This window comes from Musa acuminata, chromosome BXJ1-3 (assembly GCF_036884655.1).
Source record: "Musa acuminata AAA Group cultivar baxijiao chromosome BXJ1-3, Cavendish_Baxijiao_AAA, whole genome shotgun sequence".
Classification (NCBI taxonomy): domain Eukaryota; kingdom Viridiplantae; phylum Streptophyta; class Magnoliopsida; order Zingiberales; family Musaceae; genus Musa; species Musa acuminata.
Window position 1 is genome coordinate 37,230,001 of NC_088329.1, and position 21,617 is coordinate 37,251,617.

Below are 21,617 nucleotides of genomic sequence, written 5' to 3' on the forward strand. Positions count from 1 at the left end.
TATTTTGGGAATTAAAATGCGCCAACGGGTTCTAGTGTCCTGCTATTTTTTGAGCTACTGTCTCTGCTAGATAGAAGTGGAATGGTTCAAGTGTTCTGTCTTCTGAAAATATTAGTGAAAGCCTTCTTCTTCTTCAGTAGGCTTTTGTTACTTTTGAGGGTAAATATGAGAAGGCGCTTGCAGAGTAGGCAAATAAGCCACACTATTAGAGTGCAGCTTTTGTAAGTGTTTTTTTCTGATTTCTTGTAAAAGAATGAAAAATTAGGTGTCGTCTTTCACTTTTGAAGGAAATCATGATCGAATTATCCTCATATTCCAATTTTGTTAAAAGTAGATTTGATTAAAAAAAGGTCCTTGACTATGCATATTTATGAAATGTACTAAGAAATACAGTGCCACATAGATCACTTGTTGTGTAATAATGTCACTGTGCTCTCAGCTAGGAATCATATCTTTTAATGGGTTAGCCAGCTGCACAACTTTGGATTTTCATGCTTGACACTTACAAGACATTACAGTAGTCATATGCACTGTAAAATTAATCTAGGAATCTCATCTTCCTAGACGCAAGGTTTTAAGATCTTGGTCTAATATCAGTTGCAGTAGCTTATGAGACTAACAATATACAACGGCATAATCTGTACCATCCAATATCATTGAAAAAAGATGAAAAAAATTAATTGAAATGTATTTAACCACATTTAGCTATATGTTTTGGTACCAAAATATGGACCAGCCTGGTACTTGAACTTTGCCTAGATATACTGACAAATCTATGTTGTACACGTGCATTTCCAAAGAAAGACTCCATCATTTGGTGTTAGCAATCATAGCTTGCAATAAGCTGAATCTATCAAGTCAATCAATATGCTGTGTCAGAATCATCTGCAACCTACTACAAATTGGATCCACTTGACTGTCAATACAAATCTAGTAGGCTATAATCTTTCACCGTCTTTTTATTGGGCAGCTTTAGTTAATGTTCTTCCGCATTTGAAATTACAATACAAGCCCAAACAACCATCAAGTAGTGTCATTTACTTCAAGAGCCAAACAAATAGCATAAGATCTCAAATAAAGATGTAAACAAACATTTTGGAAATGGTCGTAGTGCATGATCTTCTATGATAATAAGATTATAACAGTAACTCAAGACAAATCCATACAACTTAGAAATATAAAAGAATAAAATGAGTGTACTTGGCCAGTCATCATACTCGTGATATTGACCCTCAGACCCTCAGTGATCTGAGTTAGAGTCTAATAATCTGAAACCGCACTATCCTTAATGGTTGAGCCGGAAAACCCTAATTATTGTCAATGATACAAGTAAAAACATAATATCATAGCAAACAATGAGAAAGAGAGGGAGGCACAAGGTTCAAATGCAACAATTATATTGGATTTAGTTAGTACAATGTCCAAATGTCTCGTATAGGCTTAATAGAATGAGCAATTGAGCACAAACCACAGGATTATGGCTTATGGCATACAGGGACAATAGAAAGAGTGGGAGAAACATGGTCTTCTGTCCTCTCTATAATCTCATTTATGCCCCATGTTTCCATTAGAAGAATCACCTGGCATGGCAGCCATAGTCATGACAATAAAACTTTGTTAAACATTTAGGCATTGTTACTTTAGTGGTGCCACTTCGTGAACCCTATTATATCCCATTCCTCCTTGACACTTGTATTAAAGAAAATTTCTTTGCAGGTTTCTTTATCCAACCCCTAGAAGTCATGACATCATGAGTGAGGTAGTGTGGATTAACTCCAATATTTTAAAGCTAGTATATCTTTTCCATTATTGTTAAGACATTTTACTAGGTCTACCTTGCATTGTTAATTAATATTTATATTATGAACCTTTACTGGTTGAATTGTTTGGTCATATCTCTTCATTGGTGTTTCTTTTGGTTTATTACATGAATTTATATTTTGCAAGTTGTGACTGCCTTTGTGATCTTGTCACATAGTTGGGGGTGTTCATGGTTTGGAAACTAAATCATGTCTATTTTACAAACTGATCATAATAATCAGTTTGATATTTCCCAAACCAAATCCTAATTGATTGATCTAGTTAATTGACACTTCTTCTACCTGTTGGTTGGTTTGTTTACAGTGGTTAACTGTGTGGTCCAGGAGGAAGCTAATTTTGGCACAAAAGAAAACAGAGAGGGGGTGAGAAATAGGTTAAAAAGGGATTAACTGAAGTTAAAGGGAAAATTGTGTTGACAACCAATATACTTTGAGATAGACAAACGAAGTACTGGAAGAAAAGGAATTCCAAATGCAGTAGTAGAGCATATAAACAAATATGAAAAGGCAATTGGACATAGAAAAACAAAAGAGGGCATTGGTAGTAGTCATTTCAATAGCAATATCAAAATGTAAATAAAGTTAGCATGAACATGACAAAATAAATTGGCACAAGCAAAATAAAAAGATGAGTTTCATTGCTGTTCTTAGATTTTCCTCGGACTTGATCAATAATTTGGACTAGTTTAGTATTTTGATCTTTCTGTGTTGACTTGCAGAATAAATCTTAATACTATTTGGATTACATATCTCTGCAGTGCTCCTTTAGTGGCATGCACAACATTGTTTTATTGGTTTGAACTTTCTTACTACTTTAAAGCTTTTGATTGAGATGATTGTCATTTCAGTATCTTGTAATCTGTGCTTGTAACATGAACCATGTATTTCAGCAGAAAATTCCAATGTATTGTGTTGTTCTCGAATGCAGCAACTGAGACCAGATATCTAAATGCTAGCAACCGTGAACTTGCTGCTTCTCATGAATCTACTTTCTCAATGGAAAGTACTCTAGATCCAACATCCAAGGACAAAACATCTCTTCAGTTACTTCAGTTTGCTTTCCAGGAGCTGAAATCTGCTACTGGAAACTTCCGGCCTGATAGTATTCTGGGGGAAGGTGGATTTGGTTATGTTTTCAAGGGATGGATAGAGGAGAATGGCACAGCTCCTGCAAAACCAGGTACAGGTCTCACTGTTGCTGTCAAGAGTCTGAAGCCCGATGCTCTCCAAGGTCACAGGGAATGGGTTGTAAGTACATTCTTTTCCAGAGTATACAATAAACTAGAAAAGCTGTTGCTGAATGGTCAAATATCTGATGCAGGCTGAGATTAACTTTCTGGGGCAGTTGCATCATCCGAACCTTGTTAAGCTCATAGGGTACTGCATTGAAGATGACCAAAGGCTTCTTGTCTATGAATTTATGTCCCGAGGAAGTCTTGAAAACCATCTTTTCCGAAGTGAGTACATAATATTACCATAATTTGCTGAATTTCTCCATAGTAACAAAATTTGGTGCTATTTAGTAAAGAAAATAAAAAACCTTCGAAAGGATCAGAATACAAGAAATATTGGCTAATTCACATTCATTATTGTAGTCCATGTGGTTTGTTATTTTTCTATGGAATTCTAAGTTTGCTTGACTTAAGCCTTATCCAAAAATGACCTAAAGAACAAAAAATAAGCTTAACAGGATAACATTACAATGATTTTTCCTAGTCTCAAAATAATTTGAAGTGGAAGAATTATATTTAACCAACTTTTCTAGCTGCAGAACCGTCCATTTTATTCCTTTCTATACTATTTAATGTCTATAGATTGTCTCAAAGCTTTATAGTTGGTCTTTAGGACACAGAATCAATCTAGTCTCTAAAAAATGCTCATCTTCCATTTTGTTCCTCCTTACAATTACATTTTTCCTGAAGTTCATGGCATGGTTCATCAACAAAGTTCTTCTGTATAAGAACAACATTGAACATCTCATTATTTGCCTCTTGTTGGTTTTGTATTTATACTGTCTGTGCAAGTTAGACATTCATTTCACAAGCTTTTGCACTCTGCAGTTGTTTGAAGGGGTAGTTATATTTTCGATCACTGGGACTGACAGCCCTTACATCTCCTGTGGCATTGGCCTTGTATTCCTTCTATTTGTGCTAGTTTGTTGTGTCTTGCCTTTGACTGCACATTTGCAACCCTTGGAGAAACATAAATACCTATTAATAGATCTCCCTTTTTTTCACTGTTTTTCCATCTATATATCTTAAATGACATGTACTAATCTATTATTTGTTCTTGTATTTCTGTTATTACTCATTTCATTAAGAAATATTTGCACATAGTCATCGAAAATTGTGTAGCCCTTATTTTTATACTGTTTCTGACTAGCAGGGGCTCTTCCTTTACCCTGGTCCAGCAGGATGAAAATTGCACTTGGGGCTGCCAAAGGACTGGCATTCCTCCACGGAGGTGCTGATCCAGTTATTTATAGGGATTTTAAGACGTCCAACATTCTTCTAGATTCGGTAAATCCTTTGTATATAATTTTGATATGTTAATTGTTTGTAAGCAACTTGATATTTCTTATCTTGATCTTTTAATTGCAGGAGTACAATGCCAAGCTGTCAGATTTTGGGCTTGCAAAAGCTGGGCCTCAGGGAGATAAGACACACGTTTCCACCCGTGTTGTTGGTACATATGGTTATGCCGCACCAGAATATGTGATGACAGGTATGCTATGGAATATATAGTCTCTGCAGTATGGTGATTAAGAAGCTTGATACATAATTATAAGGATTTCTATGTAAATTTCTATCTCAATCTGAATAATGCATATGAAGACGCAATTATTCATATGCATCTAGGCTTAATGAATAGCCAGGATGTTGAGGAACATCCACATGTTTTGGCAATGGATCATTATGATTATCAAAAGAATAACAAGATTTAGAAACTTATAACATAAAAAATTGTTTCTTAATATTTTCTTTATATATATAATATAATATAATATATATATATACTTATATATACACATATACATATACATATATATACATATACATACATATATACATACACACACACACATATATATATATATACATAATATTCATATACGTATACATATACACACACACATACATGTATACATATATACAAATTCCACTAGAAACTTATGATATTGAAATAATTTATTGTATATGTATGATAATAGAAAAGTAAATAGTTTTAATTTGATACTGCATGATTAATGGAGTCTAGTGATGACACTTCCAATGCACAGCTGACTTTATGACGGCTGCTTAAACCAAAATCTGTCTTCTCATCTGCTCTATAACCATTTCATATACATCTTGGGGATTGAGAATCCTTTCTTACTAAATTCTGGTTTGTCATACTTAAGGTCATTCAGGGAGCAATGCCACTATGAAAAAGAAAGCTTCTCCATGTTAGAAATGAAACCAATATGTGTATCTGAGCTGTGTTACTTTGATCATTACTGAAATTAGTAGCTGAGGTAATGTTAATGGAAAAATATTATTGATATTTATTAAGTTTGATAAATGTATGAGCAACTAAAGAAATGTAAACTATCTATGTTTTACAGATTATAGTTATAGTAGTGTTTGGCTGTCAAAACAGTGAATAGATTATAAAGTTTAATTACCATGTTTTGAGATACCCTGGTGCTGATGGAATGCATTCCTGGAAGTGTTACTCAACCAAATGATTTTTTAGCATATTTTACTTGATAATGTGCAAGTTGATAGTTTAATAGTCTTTTACTCTTTTGCATTTGTTGAGTGGAAGAAGTATGATTAAAGTGAATGTCATCTAAATGGAACACAGGGCACTTAACGTCAAAGAGTGATGTCTACAGTTTTGGTGTTGTGTTGCTTGAGATTTTAACTGGTCGAAGATCCATGGACAAGAATCGGCCTAGTGGGGAGCAAAATCTAGTGGCATGGGCCAAGACATATATTTTAGGAGATAAGCAAAGGCTTTACCAGATTGTAGATCCTCGATTGGAGTTCAACTACTCAATTAAAGGAGTGCAGAAGATTGCTAAGTTAGCTTACTACTGTCTCAGCAGGGATTCCAAATCTCGCCCTTCTATGGATGAAGTTGTTAAGGATCTCATGCCACTTCAAGACCTCAAAGACATGGCTGCATTGTATGTTCGCTCTCGTACATCACGAGGTAAGCAAAATAAGTACAAAGATGGTTAATATAGTTTCTCTTCCTGTCTTCCAAACAAGGCAACTAACAAATTTTTGTTGGACACAGGTAAGCATCATCGTTGATGATTGTTTTCACTGTACCATTTGAAGGCAGAATATCTTCTGATTGCATTTCTTCAACCAAATAATGTTTGTGGGAACCGAGCACCGAGTCTACCTGAAAACTTAGATATTAATTACTAACTCATGTTTACAAGATTGACCATGAATGTTTCTAGATGATTACTTGACAAGCCGCAGCAGATGAAGTGCACACGGTGGAATGGTTCACATTCATTTGCTGGAAGAAACATGTATGTAAACTATCAGATGGCTCTGTAAATTAGGAAGGTTCAAGCTTTATCACTGTTGCTATGTGTTCATGGTCCTATGTTTGACATTACTTGGATCTGCTTGAGTTTGATTCTATGTTTTGTGGATGAAAGTGATGCTCATCTGGTTTATCATTGTCTTGTCGCAAAGGTGAGGTGATGTTTGATCTAGTTTACATTGAGTGATGACATAAAGTTACTCTGGTAGATCAATGCATAGACTACTAATTGAGGTTCAACATCTTGTAACTCTCAATATAAATGCAATGCTGTTTTGTTGTTTGATGAGATGTTACCAATGAGATAATGGCAGAGATTAAAGAAAACAATTGGCTGAAAAGAAAGAGAGAGATGTATGAGAGCTTGATTGGGCTAATCATAGCCAAGATTGGTGATTGCAATGTGGAATTAGTGTGTTTCAATCAAATCTTCCCATTGAATAAGATCCACGCAACTAATGATTCATATTTCAAGACAGAGATGTATGAGAGCTTGTGAAACCATCATCATACAGACTTAGTTATACTATAATTTGTTACTCTCAAATTGGTTAGGATTTAAATATGCAATGGCGGTTAATAAATTTATCACTCCCTTTTGGTGTTTTAATCTATTCTAAAATATTAAGGTAGTAATTTTATAAAAGATAATATTCAATTTAGGTTTTTATATGTGGTTTACAGCCCAACATTCATAGTTATTACATCAAATTCATAAACCCTTATTTAATCTTTCTAAAGAGTTTAAAGGATAATTTCCTAAAAAAGGCTCATCTTTTTTTGTATGGATGATGCTCTCATTTTTTTCTTTTCCCATTTGGTGATATCATTTTTCTCTAATATTCTAAATGCCTCTTGTCATTACTTGGCTATCAATCACACTACATAGATATTATCACTTTTGTTTTATCATGGTTATCATGGTCGTCTCCTTCCCCTTCACAAGATCTTTCTACTTTCATCGTATTACTTTCATATTATCACTTCGATCTTACTACTTTTGCCTATAATAGTTATCACCACCTCCACCCCTCTATAAGGTCCCACAATATAGATATTATCACTATCGTCTCATCATGATCATCTTCTTTCCTTCTATGAGATCTTTCTACTTTCGTCATATTACTTTAACTTTATCATTTCGACCTTGTTATTTTTGCCCTGGTTGTTGCCATCTCCATCCCTTTGTACAGTCCCATCACTTTTGATCCTATCACTTTTGTATTACTGTGATCGCTTTCGTTCAAGGGCATTTAGGACATTAAAAGAATATAGACACTAAATTGGAAAAGAAGATTATTATTTGTAATCTTTTTTTCATGTACAACTCTATCTTAACCATTTTTAATATTCCTAAGTTACCTCTTTTTAAATGGACATATATATCCCTAATTTATAACCTAATTTCAATAAAATCTTTTCACTCCTTATCTACGGCCCTCTTTTCTTTTCTTTTTTTCTTCTTTTTCTCCTCCTCTTAATTAACGGAGGTGATATAAAATGAAAAAATGAAATAAAATAATAAAATTGAACGAATTAAAGATCGAGGAGATGAGAAAAATAGTTCTTGACATTTTTTATAATGATTTAATATTTTTAATGTTATACACATTCTATAATAGTTTAGAAGACATCATCATTTTTTATGTCAATTATATATATTAACCTAGAAAAAATATGTATAGTAAAACACGCGGACGGTGGTGGAGAGAGTCGATAGTAGTACTATGCACAAGCAAGAGATATGGAAAAGAAAAAAAAAAGAGAAGAATAAAAATAGAATTACAAGGATTGTAAATAATAAAACATTATTTTATTAAATTTTTAAGAGGTTTTGAATAATAAAGAAGTTGTGAATAATAAGAAAAAGACTCTAAATAAAAAAAAAACGCCTTCGAAAACTGAAAAATGAAAACATCAAGAAGGGAATCCCTACCCTACCCTTTTTAAGGTGAGAGTTGAATTCATGTTTATTTTTTTCCTTTCCATTCACTTTTTTTTGCCTATTCATCTATTTTGTTCCCATTTTTTTATATATATATTTCGAATAAAGGGAGGGGGTCTTATTGGGTGGATTTCTCAATTTTAAATGCCACTGATTCCATTTTTATGTTAGAAATTTTTATGTTATGGTCAACTAATAGGGTTCCATTTTCTAAATAGCATCAATTGGAGGATGTAAGCCAATAAAGATGTATAGAATAGTAGTAGAATTGGCTGAAAGAAGTTTTAAAGGACTACGCTTTTGAGTGTAGGAAAGAAGTCTAGAAATCTTGAAAGGATCGATGCACCCCAAGCGGAGGAGAGATGGCGAAGGGGCTTCCGATATCTTGATCACAAGAGAAGACTTCGATTTCCTTTCTTGTAAGAGCTTCTCAAGCTGCCGTCTTCAAATGCTGATAAGGGGGGGTTTAATCAAGGGTTTCAGAGTTCTTCGATCGTGAGCCGCGAACGTGGGGTTCCGATTTGGTAAGGCACTTTCTTTAAGCACTAGATCGTTTCGTTGCTCCAATCAGAAGTTTAAGAGAAAGGCGCTAACGGCGGTTATGAACTGATCGCTTTGTCCAATTCGTTCGGAGAGAAGAGCGGAAAAAGAACCAGTTTTTCAGCAGATTACGTGTTCACCGAAATGTCGAGGAACATATGACGCAGTAGGTGACTTGGAAATTCCTCCTTTTCCACTACAAATACCACTCTAAAGTACACTGATCGAAATAACTTCTCCTTACATAACCAAGATTGATCGAGGATCATGGCGCTTTTGGCTTCTCTTTAATTTAAAGTGTAACACCCTTGATTAGTCCCACATCGAAAGTGGGCAGGATTAAGATTGACTTATAAGGGTCTGATGAGTGTATTACTATCAACTTCAGCTTAAGCATTTTGGTCAGTGGTTTAGGCCAAACGAAGTTGATAGGCTAGTTAGCCCATCAGGCTCGGGTCATGATATTTGGTATCAGAGCCGACCTAGCATTTGGGCATGGTGAGGGGGCTTGAATAGAAAAGGGTTATCCGTAGACGGAGTCAGAGGACTCGTCACGGCGTGGAGCCCATCAGGCTAGGTTTAGACTAAACGAAGTTGATAGGCTAGTTAACTCATCAGGCTCGAGTCATGATATAAAGCCTTCGATTCAACTTGCTTCCTCAAAGGCATTATGGTTTCCAACTTCAGCTTTCATATCTTAGCATAGTTTGACCAATTCTGACATGGATGGTCGAGTTGGATTGGGATCATCTGAGGGCATAGGGAGTGGGGGAATGAATGATGCACCACTACACATTCCATGTTTCCTCATTGATGATGCCAGCATGTCTACCGGTGCTTCATTGAGACCATGCTGCCACTTCTCGACATTGGAGAGGTGGCTGGGGGAGAGAAAAGATTCCTGGGAGGTGGTGGTTGCATACCGAGTACGTTCTACAATTTTTTGCTGCTGGATTGTCAGTTTTTATTATTTTTTCTTTTATTTTTGGATTCAGTTGCTGGCAATACAACCACAAGATATGGTGCTTTCTTGTGCCATTTTGGTGGCACTAGCCATGATGATGCAAAGCCAAAAACCCTGGTTTAGCTGTTATAGACCTCGAGTAACATCATTTCTCCACTTATCCTTTTTTTTAATTGATGATTTCATCTTCGTCAGCTAATATAAAATTTTTCACTTATTTTCCTTCTCGACATGCCAGGATAAGTGGCAACATAGATCATTTGGTTTGACCGCACCCATTGGATTGTTCCCGAGAAGCATATAAGATGTCAATAGTCATTCATAGTCATGCTTTAGAGGAAATTGCTGCCATAACATCTGAAAGTTAAGAATGACTAATCGTTCATTTTTTTCTTTTGTTATTGCTTGGTTTGATTTTATGTTGTGCATCAATCCTCGTGATCTTCTGATCATTAGGCAGTTGGATTCACTTGAACAAAATGTCCTTTAGAAAATAGTTCCATTCTGGAATATTCTACAGCTCTACAATATTCCTATGATGTGAACCATAAACCATATTTAACAACTGTACTAGCTTGTGGTCCCTTTCCTTTGTGTAGTTTTTTTTAAGATCCGTGATATATTCGTGTATAGGTACTTATAGAGCTTGCACGATATGTTGTGCTGGCAGAAAAACTTGGTCAGCTAGCTGTTCAACTCATGCCATGAGGCAGTGGTGTGAAATCACTGAGGGTGGCATATGCATCTGCTAGAGTTCCTGACAATCTTGATACAAGGTTGATGAATGCTATGATCACCAAGGGTCAGATAGAGCCGATTTCCAGTGCTTTTGTGAATCTTATATATGCTGATTTCAGAGCAAAACAAAGAGGTCCCCGAATGACAGAAGAGAATCATCTTGGATGGTTCCCCTGCGGACCATCTGGAGTTCGTGCAAGTTGACGTTGCCAAAGTGGAGTCTTAATTTCCAATTTCCATGCCAGAAATTGGAGAAATAAGAGTGGGAGGGAGGGTAAAGGATGACACTTACCATCTAACAAAGGTCGGATCATTTCGGGTGGTTGTAAGCTTTGAAGGGAGCTTGATTCCGTGCAGACAGGTTGATCGTCCAGGGATGATTGGAGCCACTGGGAGCAACTTGGCCGAGCAAAACATGACTGTGAGCTCTGCGACTGTTGGGAGGATTGCTCCTCGACAGCACGCAGTCATGGTTATCGGAGTTGACGCGGAACCAAACAGAGAGACTCTTAAGAAGATTGGTGATGATGTACTCATCATTGAAGAGTTTGCCCACCTGCAACTTTAGAACCACTCTTAACTTTTGTCTCAGCTGGCACCAAAAGAATACTCACTGATAATTCGAGTTTCTCGATGCAAAATTTGAATTATTGCTAGAGACATTAGCCTATTTTCTTGTGAAACATACTCTTTTTTTATTGTACGCTTTACAACATTGTTTTGTGCTCTACAAATGCTTGTACTCCGGTATCGAAAAACATGATAACAATGTCTAAATGTAGTCTATTGAGTTGCGAGAATTGATTGCATTCTGTAAATGGTTTTCAAGAATCTTTAAGAGGGGTTACTTTGTGGCTGCTTACTCGATCTGTTATTGTGCCAGACAAACATTGTCTGTTTATAGCTTTTGGCTTTTGGTGCTGAGATTTCTAGCTTTTTTGTTTTTTCCTACAGTGCCAATCAGAACTCGAAAATTAGATAAAGATTATATTTCAGGTTTATACAAATATGTTCGACTCACATATTATCCATTTAATTGAGTGCCCCGAAAAATATCGTATTCACAACCATAGATCTGCGGAATATGAAATGTAGTCAGTTTTAGAAATATATAAATCTTATTATAGACTTCAATCAACTACCGGGCATTTGGTCTAGTGGTATGATTCTCGCTTAGGGTGCGAGAGGTCCCGAGTTCAATTCTCGGAATGCCCCATTTATAAATATTTGTTTTAAATTTTTTAGAACAAAAATTATATTTCATTTCATCACTCTTCCTGCTTTTCATGTAATAATTAAAATAATTTCTTTGCAATGGAATGCGATCATATGTTTAAAGAATCAATTATATGCTTAAAAGAATCGATCACAAGCGGGCATTTGGTCTAGTGGTATGATTCTCGCTTAGGGTGCGAGAGGTCCCGAGTTCAATTCTCGGAATGCCCCATTTATTCATATTTGTTTTAAATTTTTTAGAACAAAAACACATTATATTTCATTTCATCACCATTCCTGCTTTTCATGTAATAATTAAAATAATTTCTTTGGAATGGAATGCTATCATATGCTTAAAGGAGAATGGCAGAGACGAGAGGAGGTTGGGATGTGGCGATGTCGATGACATTTGAGGTTCTCGAGGCATACGGCGTCTGTTCCTTCTCACTCTTGGTGTGGGGGTTGGTTCATAGAACTTGATTCCTCCTGTTCTACATACTTTTACTGATGAGTTACAAGCAAACTCAATTTCTGATTCCAGATATGAAGTTTCAGAGATCCGTATATGCTACATAACATTTACTGCTTAAATACTCTGTCAAGATTTACAATTGAAGCAATCCAAAATCACGGGAAAAGCCGATAATTTTCTGGTCTTAATTCAAAGCCATTTATTCAGAATAAGCATCTCTAAATGCAATGAAGCACCTTAGTGTCATAACTTCAACTCAAATCTCAGTTCATGTAATGGCACAGTTCTGATACAAATCTATCAGCAAGGACATTAGACCCAGTAAATAATTCACTCGACAAGAACTTTTCCTCGACCCAACTGAATATAAGCTGGTTATTCAAGAGATTTTTTGCATGTGGTATCGTCGTCGTATGTATGTTTATTTCAAAATTTTAATGATCCATGTGTGCAGGTGTATGTAAATCCAATTTCTTTGACTGAAAAAGACGGTAGCAATTGAAACGGAACATGCCCGTATTCAATCTCATTTCTTTAACTGAACTCTACAGTGTTCACAGAGAATCCGACTACTGAATCTAGAAAGCGACCTACAACTAGTCTTACCATGCTTCATCAAACCTCGGCTGCTTGCCAGTAATGATTTTATCTCCCTTGCAGCCTTGGATTACAAGCTTGTATGTAAATGTCTCCCGACTGACATCTTCCTGAAACAACACAAACAGAAAAAAAATATTAGAAAAATTTAAACAGATACAAAGTGAAGAAAAACAAAGAAATCGGTATATCGGCGATGATACAGGAAAAGTTCGCTTCCCTGAATGCTAGAATGCGTAGGCGGATATGAGATCACATAACATAATTTTCCTATGTTAGTTTCTTAAATTTTGAACAAAGTATCGTGCAATGTTTTAAAACCTTCTTGAATCATTGCCTACATCATTATGCCAAAAAAATTTTGCCCAGTGAGAAGGATAAATTTTATAAGGATTGATATTCACAAAACATCCAAGTATAAACAACTCTACCTCAATCATGACCTAAAATGTCAATCAGTGACTGAGTATCAGGACTCGTATGCAGATATTGACAGAAACTTATATATGTCCATGATTTACAAGTATTGATGCTTGCAGAATATTCCATAAGACAGGACAGAATCCATCTAAATTACCATATTTTTGTGTTTTTGCACATATATCTCTATATCCAGCTGATCATAGATATGAATCAATATGATTGGTGATGTTGGTTAATATCAAATTTGTTGGAAGTTCCTGTCTAGTTTAAAGACTAAGAGGACAGAGTTAATCAACTTAAACAATCAGATGTTTAAATATCAACCAAATACAGGCTTGTGAGCATGTCTGGGCTATCTTTTACAATCGAAAGGGGGCAAACCCAATGCACGAGGCTCTTCCTAATAGAAGATACAGGGTGGGTCGATAAAGGCGGCCTTAACTCTATATATAGTATTTAAAGATGCTATTTCCATCACAAACATTGATCTCCAATTTGTAAAGAAACAGCCTAACCATTGAACCAAGGCCCGCATGCCCTCTGTCTTGAAATCTATAATGGCAAAAAAATCAAATAATAGTAGATACTAGATAGAATGTTGATAGACATAAAAACATCCATATTAATTGAAACTTCAGATAAAAGTGAAGGTATAATCAAAGGCCAACATAGAAAATGTAGCAAACCTGGATGGCATTTTATTGTCGGCAATCAACAACTACATACACCGGTTTACCATGTAGCCAGCAACCACCCTTAAAGTAAGTGGAATAGTTAAGAAAGCAACTCAAACATATAAGAAACTAGAAAAATTAGTCCCAGAAAAATTTCCTACAGCAAGAATATTATGAAGATGATGCAATCCCTCTTTTGCTTTATTAAGAAAAAAAAAACTAATATATCCATGTGAAATGATCAAAGTGGATAGATGAACCAACATTTCTACAACAGGCAATCTTCTTTGCCCAATGAGCACCAAGTAAAATGTGGCAATACTAGAAGCACAACATTTAAAGCATAAAGTCAAAGGTGACAGACAGTGCCATATTTCATTGGCCTTTTGCTTTCTTTGTGTCTACAAGAGCTTGTTATTTACTTCTTTATACCAGAACTTGGCAGTTGTTCCTTGTTTTAGGCACTAGTTCAAACCTAGAAAATAATAAAATGTTCTCAATGTTTGCATGCACAAAATTAAAACCAATAAGTAAAATTGTTTTAGGTTTTGTTTTACCAAATTTCCTTGACTAGGAAACTGAAACCAGCTTTATAGGTTTATTGTCTAGTTGACAGTTTAAAGACAAAATTATTACATTAGAATCATTCATATTTATTTGTTTCCCATGACCGAGCCTGTCTGATGGAAAAGACATTGATAATGAGAGAAGCTACCAATAGTATGCAACCCTAGATGGTCCAGATTGACAAACCCAAAATCTAGATTAAAATTATTTTTTTTCTAAAGGGTTGAACGTGAATAGAACAGTCTCTGTAATGAACAGAAAGCAGAACATCAAGATTAGACCATGTTTACTGGGATTAGATAACTGTACAAACCATAAGAAAATGAGTAAATCACTTAACAATTTCAAGAAGCATACTTTCCCTGACACTAATATTTGGCAAAATGGTTATTTCTTGAGTTAATTTTAGTAAATAAGATCAAATGATTATCACATTTAGATGGTTCAACTTTATAATAATTTTAATACATTAAGTTCCAGGAACCAAGTTAGGCACAGGAGTAAAACTCACAAATTTCACCAATAATATATGTAAATTGGAAACAAGAACTGAGAACAACCAAAATAAATATACAATCTTAGGTTTACTTCCTAGTTTACCTCTTAATGACTTGCATAGAAAGAAGGATCCAGAGTAACATGCAACATATCATATGGAGAGTGTACCTTAAATTTTGGTAACCCAATCAGACATGCGCATTCAATCACATCAGCTCCAACACGTTCTAGAAATGCAAATTGTTACAAGCACATAAGAATGTGATTAGTCTATACCAGTGAGTTGTGAAAGGAAAGACATTGACAACCACGTGCATAACAGTTAACCTGAGAAAAGTTCCACAGGAAAAGAACCATTTGCAGCAAACAATAAACATCAATAATAACATTTTTGCTTCACACAATAACTTAATCCTTATCCTTGATAAAAAGATTGACTCCAACTTCTTTCCTACTATTCCATCTCCAACGACCCTAATTTTTCTCCAGTATCCATGACTTTCACAGTACAGTCGAACTCTTCAGAGATCCACCACAAAGTAATTATTTTCAAAAATAAACATATCCTGTATAAAGCAGAAAAACTTTGAGAAGCCAATTATTATATTTAACTTGAAGTTGTCAAAAAAACGAAAGACTTGAAGTTGTCATTATGAAGAAGAGAAATAACAAAAAAATTTATAAATTTGCAAGAAGATATGGTCCTAATCACCTTGACTATCGAGTCTATTATTGAAGTTGTGCACACGTAACAACTACTTTTGTCATTAAATATCCTATAGCAAAGGCACAGGAGCCACATCAACCTAGTGAGCACTTTAGCACTTGGTTTGCATGTCTTATAAGAAAATTTTACCATAATTATCTAGTTGGGATGTTTTTTATTTCCTACGTTCCTCTTATTTCTTTAATAACTCTAAAATTTTCTATTTAACATTAAATTCATGTCTTTTGCACTGAAGAATGAGAATACAACAGTTCTTATTGCTATGTCATCCTTAAAACCAAAAGAATTACAAAATTCTGCAAGCACATTGAAGTTCCTGCCACAGGATTTGGTGGCTATAGTTAAATTCACTTGGTCACTAGTTCAGTTTGCCAATCCTATGTGACAGAATATGCAGCAATTTCCATTATTAGACACAAGACATGTTGTCAAAATATTAAACATGAACATATAGAAAATAAGGGTGTCTCAGACTAGAAAAAGAGGAATGAAGAACTTCCTTAAGTTGTACAGGATGGGATGAAGTTTCTTAATTTGCTACAATATTCACTTTTGCACTAAAATTAGCACATAAAATCCTGTAACCATCAAAGCTCTAATAGCTGTAAAACTCTCACCATGTGGTGCCGTAAAGCACAAAAACAAGTTTCTGAGTGTTGCTTTGGTAGTTGACTCAAACTTCAGTGACTACAATTACCAACATGCTTTAAGAACATATACCTAGAGGAAAATTTTGATGATAGGACCATCGTGAAGAAATTCAAAGTTCAACCAAGAAAAATCTTGTCAAAATTGATAGAGCTTACATACAACAAGAACTGATTTATCCACCAACCTTAGTAAACTACAATGAAATTAATACCTATGGAATATCAGTAGGAGAATTGGATTCATACCAGCGATTTGGTGGTGAAAACGGTAAGGAAGCCACAAATAAAATTTAATCAATAAGGTAAATTATGTTTTTTCCTGTAATTTTTTAAATGCATTCAAGTGATATGCACAAGTAATTTGACACATTGTGTGTACAAGGTTCTAAAGAAACAATACCTAGAAGTTTTATTGCAGCACATAGAGTCCCCCCAGTAGCAACCAAATCATCAATGACAATTACACGCTCCCCTCGGTTAACAGAACCAAGGTGCATTTCCAAAGAGTCAGTGCCATATTCCAACACATATGATTCTGAAATAACCTCACCTGCACATTCTCATGAAAAAGAAATTAGAGACGGTTAATGATCTGCGGTAGTGAAAATGCACATGATGAATATAACATGTTACTCTTTTGATGCATAGTCTTTTAGATAAGAAGATGCCAATAGATTATAGATAATATATTAATATAGAAAAAACATAAATAAATATATAAAAAGACATATCATGAGAAGCATCAAGGCCATAATAGTTCTCATGGTTAACTTCAATGTTGTAGATGAAATAGTTGTCAGTCTTTTTGTGTTACCATGCAAAATTCAATCTATTTCATTTATTTAGCTCAAAGGTTAACCTTTCACAGGCCAGAAGACTCCACATAAGATGGGCCAAATGAATCCCATACACCAATGATTTTTTTGTTGGTCCTATACACCAATGAATCCCAATGTCTAATCAGCATCCATCATCTGGGCAAATGCCTTCCGATGACATGATGATCCTTATCATCACACTACATAGTTATGCTACTGATTTAATGGCAATCAGAACCTACATGATATGGCAACGAGGCCCAATCCCGATTAAATTGAAAATGCAGGATGACCTTCTTCCTAAATGGGAAACATTTAAAATCCAAATTGAGTTAGAAGGAAACAAATGAAACCAAACTTTAGTTAAAACTAACATAGGGTTAATTTTACTCTCAAGAGGGTTGAGCTCTTTGGTAGTGGTGTTCAAGTCCTACCTAGTATAAATATTATTGTCTAGAAAGTTTCTAGAATCCGATTTAGAATAAATCGATGTCAAAAATTTTCAGTAAATATTTAGCTGCTAAATATTTATCTAGTTAATCTTATATGATAAGAATTCGAAAATCCTACAATAGGGAATTTGAGAAAAATACAAGATTAACTTTTAAACATCCAACTTCTATGATTATAAACCTCTATTTAATCCTACCTAGAAATACGAGAGGGTAGATTAAGAGTCTATAAACAAAGGTATCACGAGCCCTTAAAGCAAACCCAACATAAGATATCAATAATATTATTGCTAAAGTTTCTATCTCTTCTCTTTCTTTATTCTCCTCTTCTGCCTTCTCTCTCTATATTTTCTTCCTCTTTTTTCCTTTGATGGTTCTCTTGGACAATACCTTCTTCCTTAGTGCAAAGGATGCCTTTATTGTGGGAACTAATCTTCATTGAGAGACCAAGTTCCCTTCAAGTGAAAGAAGAGAGCAACAGGCTCGAACAATTAATATATAACAATCGTTTACTACCTATAAATTTGTGTGGTATTGTTAATATTTATTTACTAATAATGATATCGTAATTATATTTCAACAAATTAGATTTATTATTTTAGAGTTGCAATCTTTTGTTTCACATTCCATTAACAATTTACATTTATGGTTTTTGTTAAAACGTTAGATGTTATATAAATAAGAAATTAAAATAATCTTTTAACAAATGACACTTCCTACTTTTTAAATTTCAGATTATATTTTTTCTTGTGTTTTGTTACCTTTATGATCTTGTAAAACAGGTTAAATTTAAACTTATATTGTTGGATGATGTTAATTTTGACAAAACTCATTGATCCTATCGCCCTCAATCACGATAAAAATCTTGCAAACTATGCATGTAACTAACAATTAAACTATGCATCCATTTATTAGATAATCTTAAAAACTTTGAGATATCTAGAATTTAAGAAATTAAACCTATAATTGACACTTTCAGCATATTTTCTTTTAATAGATGTTCACCTACTACTGATGACAAAAGTGAATAGATGATTTCAGGATTAGTGACTTAATCATCAGTTATTACGCAAATTATTTGACTATTATCTAATTTTTATGATTAAATTATCATCATCTTTCAAGTATACGTAATCTAACATGGTGATTACCTATTTGTGATGAAAAGATGTGCAGATAAGATTACCATAAGACTAATCATTTTTCCTCACTCACCACATGAAGTATTGGACTATCAACTAGGCTTGTTGGTGCCTCGGAACAGTTATCATCTTTCTAGAATGCTTAATCTAATTCTTCTTTCTATTATCTTAAACCCAATTCTTTTATGTGTGTGTGTATATATATAGCTTAATTAATGAAAATGATTTTTTTGCAAATGAATTAGGGACCTGTGACTTGTTGCAATTAAAATTTTGAAGCAAATTAAACTAGGTTTATTCATAATTAATACAATAGATCATATGCTCCATTCTGTTGGTTGGGGATTTGTGCTAAGTCCCATGTAGTTCACTTCCATACTCTCAGTTGCATTTCTTCCTCAACCTGAAGTATTTTTTGCCTGAATGGCTAGATTGCTAGATTGACAGCTCAGATGCAAGTCAGTATGTTAAAAAAAAAAAATTCAGTATGCTAAAATTTCTATTAAAAAAAGATAGAATCTTAAGTGGGCATATCCTGCCAACTGTTTGATAAAAACTAATATAGTCCAAAATCCTGCTCATAATGTTATTCGACAAATTATTCATGACTTGAAGTCAAAGTCGCGACAATTCATAGGGATAGGATATCCAAAATGGAATCTTGTTCACTGTGAAGAATGTAGGAAATCATGGATATTGTAACAATAAGAGGTACTCTTTAGCTGTGAAAACTGCCCTTTCATGTAAAATAAGATCCACCAGAAGCAGTTAATTCACAAGTGAGATGGTTAAGTCAGATCATGCAGAGAAAGAGAGCAGAGTAACAACAAGTACCTGGCAACTTCTTGGGTTTACGCAATGGTACAAACTTTGCGCCAAGCGCTAAAGCAAGTGGTGTGCCAAATATGAATCCTCTAGCTTCAACTCCTAATAAAAGAGAATGACTTAATAATTTTGGTCAAAACTATTACCAACAAAAGAAAAAAAATCATATCCACAAATCTTAATCAGACATGCAAGATTGAAGAAAGTAACATTCAGCTAAAAATACCAAAAAATGTATAGAATTAACATTTCATGATATATTGGATGAAGAAATTATTTAAAATTCCATCACTCTAACTTCCCAAACTCACTCAATCTATCTCGATCTCACTTTCAAATCTTACTTTGATTTTAAGGAATTTGAGCTTCAAACTCAGGTATATATATATATATATATACCTGGTTCGAACTCCCAACATGAACTTCAAACTCCACATCTCTCATGGCAGTATAGCTAGTCAGTACAAGCACTGGCCAGATTGCATCCACAACATGCAGTCTCTAGGTGTGCTCAGCGGTTAGGAAACAAGGTTTTACCTCACCAGTTTGCAAGCATTATCCAAACAAAAAATGTCATTCCAACCAAAGCAAAATTATAACATTTGTTCGTAAATGAATCAAGAATTCTACAGCAAATCTACCAAACGTAGCTATTAAAAGATTCTATCGACTCCGAAATCCAGAAACCAGATCATTTAACCAAAACAAGCAAAAAGGTATAGGGAGAAACAGAACACACTAATTACATACCAGCAACTGCGGAGATGTTCATGTCCCTGTAGCGATCAACGAAGATCTCCACGGCATCCTTGAACACCTTGGGCCGCAGCAGCAAGGTCGTGATATCATTGAACATGATCCCTGCTTCGATCAACCACAAGCATTGGCCAAAAGGGGAAAACAGAACACACGAAACCGAAACCAAACAGAGAAAAGACAGAAGCAAAGAAAAGCAAGAAGAAGAACCTGGCTTGGGGAAGTGGGGAACCACACGGATGGCAGCCTTGATGGCCTGCAACCGCGGGTCTACTCCTCCGTTCTCCTCCTCCACCATGATGACCTCTTTCTCCCCTCCTCCTTCCTCGGCCTACCTTTGTTTTCCCACCTTCGATCTCCACCCGCGCGAGTGCAGCTGCTGCCGATACCGGGCCTCGAGGCTGTAGTAGGCAATAAATAGGAACGTGGGAGGGGTTACTGCTGCCACTGTCGTCCACTGACTGCTGCCGTCGCAGCTTTGAGGTTGTTTTCGGCAATAATTACGAATGCGGAGAGACAGGAGTTATACCGCCCACTGACCGCTGTCGCACCCAACTCTGTCGTCTCCCTCTCTCTCTCCTTCGACCTTTATGCAGTTCCCGAACTCGTCTCTGCTTCTTCTTCGGGACTTGGGAGAGATCGAAGAGGGATGGAGCGGAAAAGAAAGCAAAAGAATGAAGTGGGAGGAGATGCGAATCGGCTTTTTGGGATTCAGAGGATTTGGGCCAACGCGGGCACGACCGAGTGAGAGGATCCCCGCGATTTTTTGGGTGGGCCCTGCTGTAGCGTTGTGCTGCTACCGCTGTGGCTCACGGTGGAAACCAGAGTGGGAGGGGTAATCGCGTATCACGTATGGGTAAAAGAAATAAGTGTCTGTGTCAGTCTGTGTCGAGAACAGGACAGTGCTATTTAGGTTGACTATATTGTCAATAAATAGAAAATAAAAAGAAATATTTGTTTTAGAGGTCATGTCATGACATCTCGGGAGTCATGGCAGTGAAGGGGGTGATTATGATGAACTAAATAGGAATTGATGATGAGTCATTTCTTAAATTGAGATCTTGGTTAATATTTGGACTAATTATAAATTATCTTTTATAATTCATTATTTTTAGTATATTATTTTTTATATTTTTAAAAATTACATTGAGATCCTTATAAGTATATTAATCCTTTATTTTTTAATTTTTAATTATATAAAATTATATATTTTTTTAATTATATTTAAAAGTTTTAATATATAAGT

At 35.1% G+C, this 21,617-nt stretch overlaps 2 protein-coding genes, 2 non-coding genes and 1 pseudogene across 10 annotated transcripts in view; 4 read left to right on the top strand and 1 right to left on the bottom strand.

The window, feature by feature from the left end:
* The window catches only part of LOC135627437 (serine/threonine-protein kinase PBL35-like), a 7,303-nt gene extending 798 nt beyond the window's left edge, over nucleotides 1-6,505 (top strand). Inside the window, exons 2-7 of one of the 4 annotated variants that reach the window (XM_065133543.1) lie at nucleotides 2,749-3,068; nucleotides 3,142-3,277; nucleotides 4,206-4,339; nucleotides 4,421-4,544; nucleotides 5,667-6,017; nucleotides 6,105-6,505. In XM_065133543.1, coding sequence (XP_064989615.1) covers nucleotides 2,749-3,068; nucleotides 3,142-3,277; nucleotides 4,206-4,339; nucleotides 4,421-4,544; nucleotides 5,667-6,017; nucleotides 6,105-6,121 — 1,082 coding nt within the window. In that variant the 3' untranslated portion in view covers nucleotides 6,122-6,505. Of the gene's footprint in view, nucleotides 1-2,710; nucleotides 3,069-3,141; nucleotides 3,278-4,205; nucleotides 4,340-4,420; nucleotides 4,545-5,220; nucleotides 5,286-5,666; nucleotides 6,018-6,104 lie in introns of those variants that run through there. The other 3 variants (XM_065133555.1, XM_065133550.1, XM_065133560.1) reach the window with 3 other exon arrangements.
* A 3,070-nt stretch (nucleotides 6,506-9,575) lies between these two features.
* On the top strand, nucleotides 9,576-11,417 carry LOC103979620 (D-3-phosphoglycerate dehydrogenase 1, chloroplastic-like; annotated as a pseudogene).
* A 281-nt stretch (nucleotides 11,418-11,698) lies between these two features.
* Nucleotides 11,699-11,770, top strand: TRNAP-AGG (transfer RNA proline (anticodon AGG)). Its single transcript has one exon. It is a non-coding gene; the product is annotated as a tRNA-Pro (tRNA).
* A 159-nt stretch (nucleotides 11,771-11,929) lies between these two features.
* TRNAP-AGG (transfer RNA proline (anticodon AGG)) lies at nucleotides 11,930-12,001 on the top strand. The gene has a single exon. It is a non-coding gene; the product is annotated as a tRNA-Pro (tRNA).
* A 698-nt stretch (nucleotides 12,002-12,699) lies between these two features.
* Nucleotides 12,700-21,074, bottom strand: LOC135627457 (adenine phosphoribosyltransferase 4-like). Of its 4 annotated transcripts, none has more exons than XM_065133574.1 (8): nucleotides 20,582-21,072; nucleotides 20,366-20,476; nucleotides 19,625-19,717; nucleotides 16,779-16,928; nucleotides 15,170-15,228; nucleotides 13,949-14,017; nucleotides 13,778-13,814; nucleotides 12,700-12,949 (listed from the first exon to the last, which is right to left on the bottom strand). In XM_065133574.1, exons 1-6 carry the CDS (start codon nucleotides 20,667-20,669, stop codon nucleotides 13,961-13,963), a joined length of 558 nt encoding a protein of 185 aa, XP_064989646.1. In that variant the 5' UTR covers nucleotides 20,670-21,072; the 3' UTR covers nucleotides 12,700-12,949; nucleotides 13,778-13,814; nucleotides 13,949-13,960. The 4 variants fall into 4 exon arrangements, with proteins under 4 accessions (XP_064989646.1, XP_064989640.1, XP_064989637.1 ...); XM_065133568.1 differs by lacking the exon at nucleotides 13,778-13,814 and having other exon boundaries at nucleotides 20,582-20,772; nucleotides 20,901-21,067; XM_065133565.1 differs by lacking the exon at nucleotides 13,778-13,814 and having other exon boundaries at nucleotides 20,582-21,067.
* Between the last annotated feature and the right edge of the window lie 543 nt (nucleotides 21,075-21,617).

Bases quoted from the DNA above. Each gene is read 5' to 3' on its own strand.
- LOC135627457 (XM_065133574.1), bottom strand. From the start codon at position 20,669: ATGGTGGAGGAGGAGAACGGAGGAGTAGACCCGCGGTTGCAGGCCATC. The intron at 19,718-20,365 runs GTATGTAATTAG...CTCTTTTATTAG, and splicing joins GAACATCTCCGCAGTTGCTG to GAGTTGAAGCTAGAGGATTC. The intron at 16,929-19,624 runs GTACTTGTTGTT...GAGAATGTGCAG, and splicing joins TAAACCCAAGAAGTTGCCAG to GTGAGGTTATTTCAGAATCA.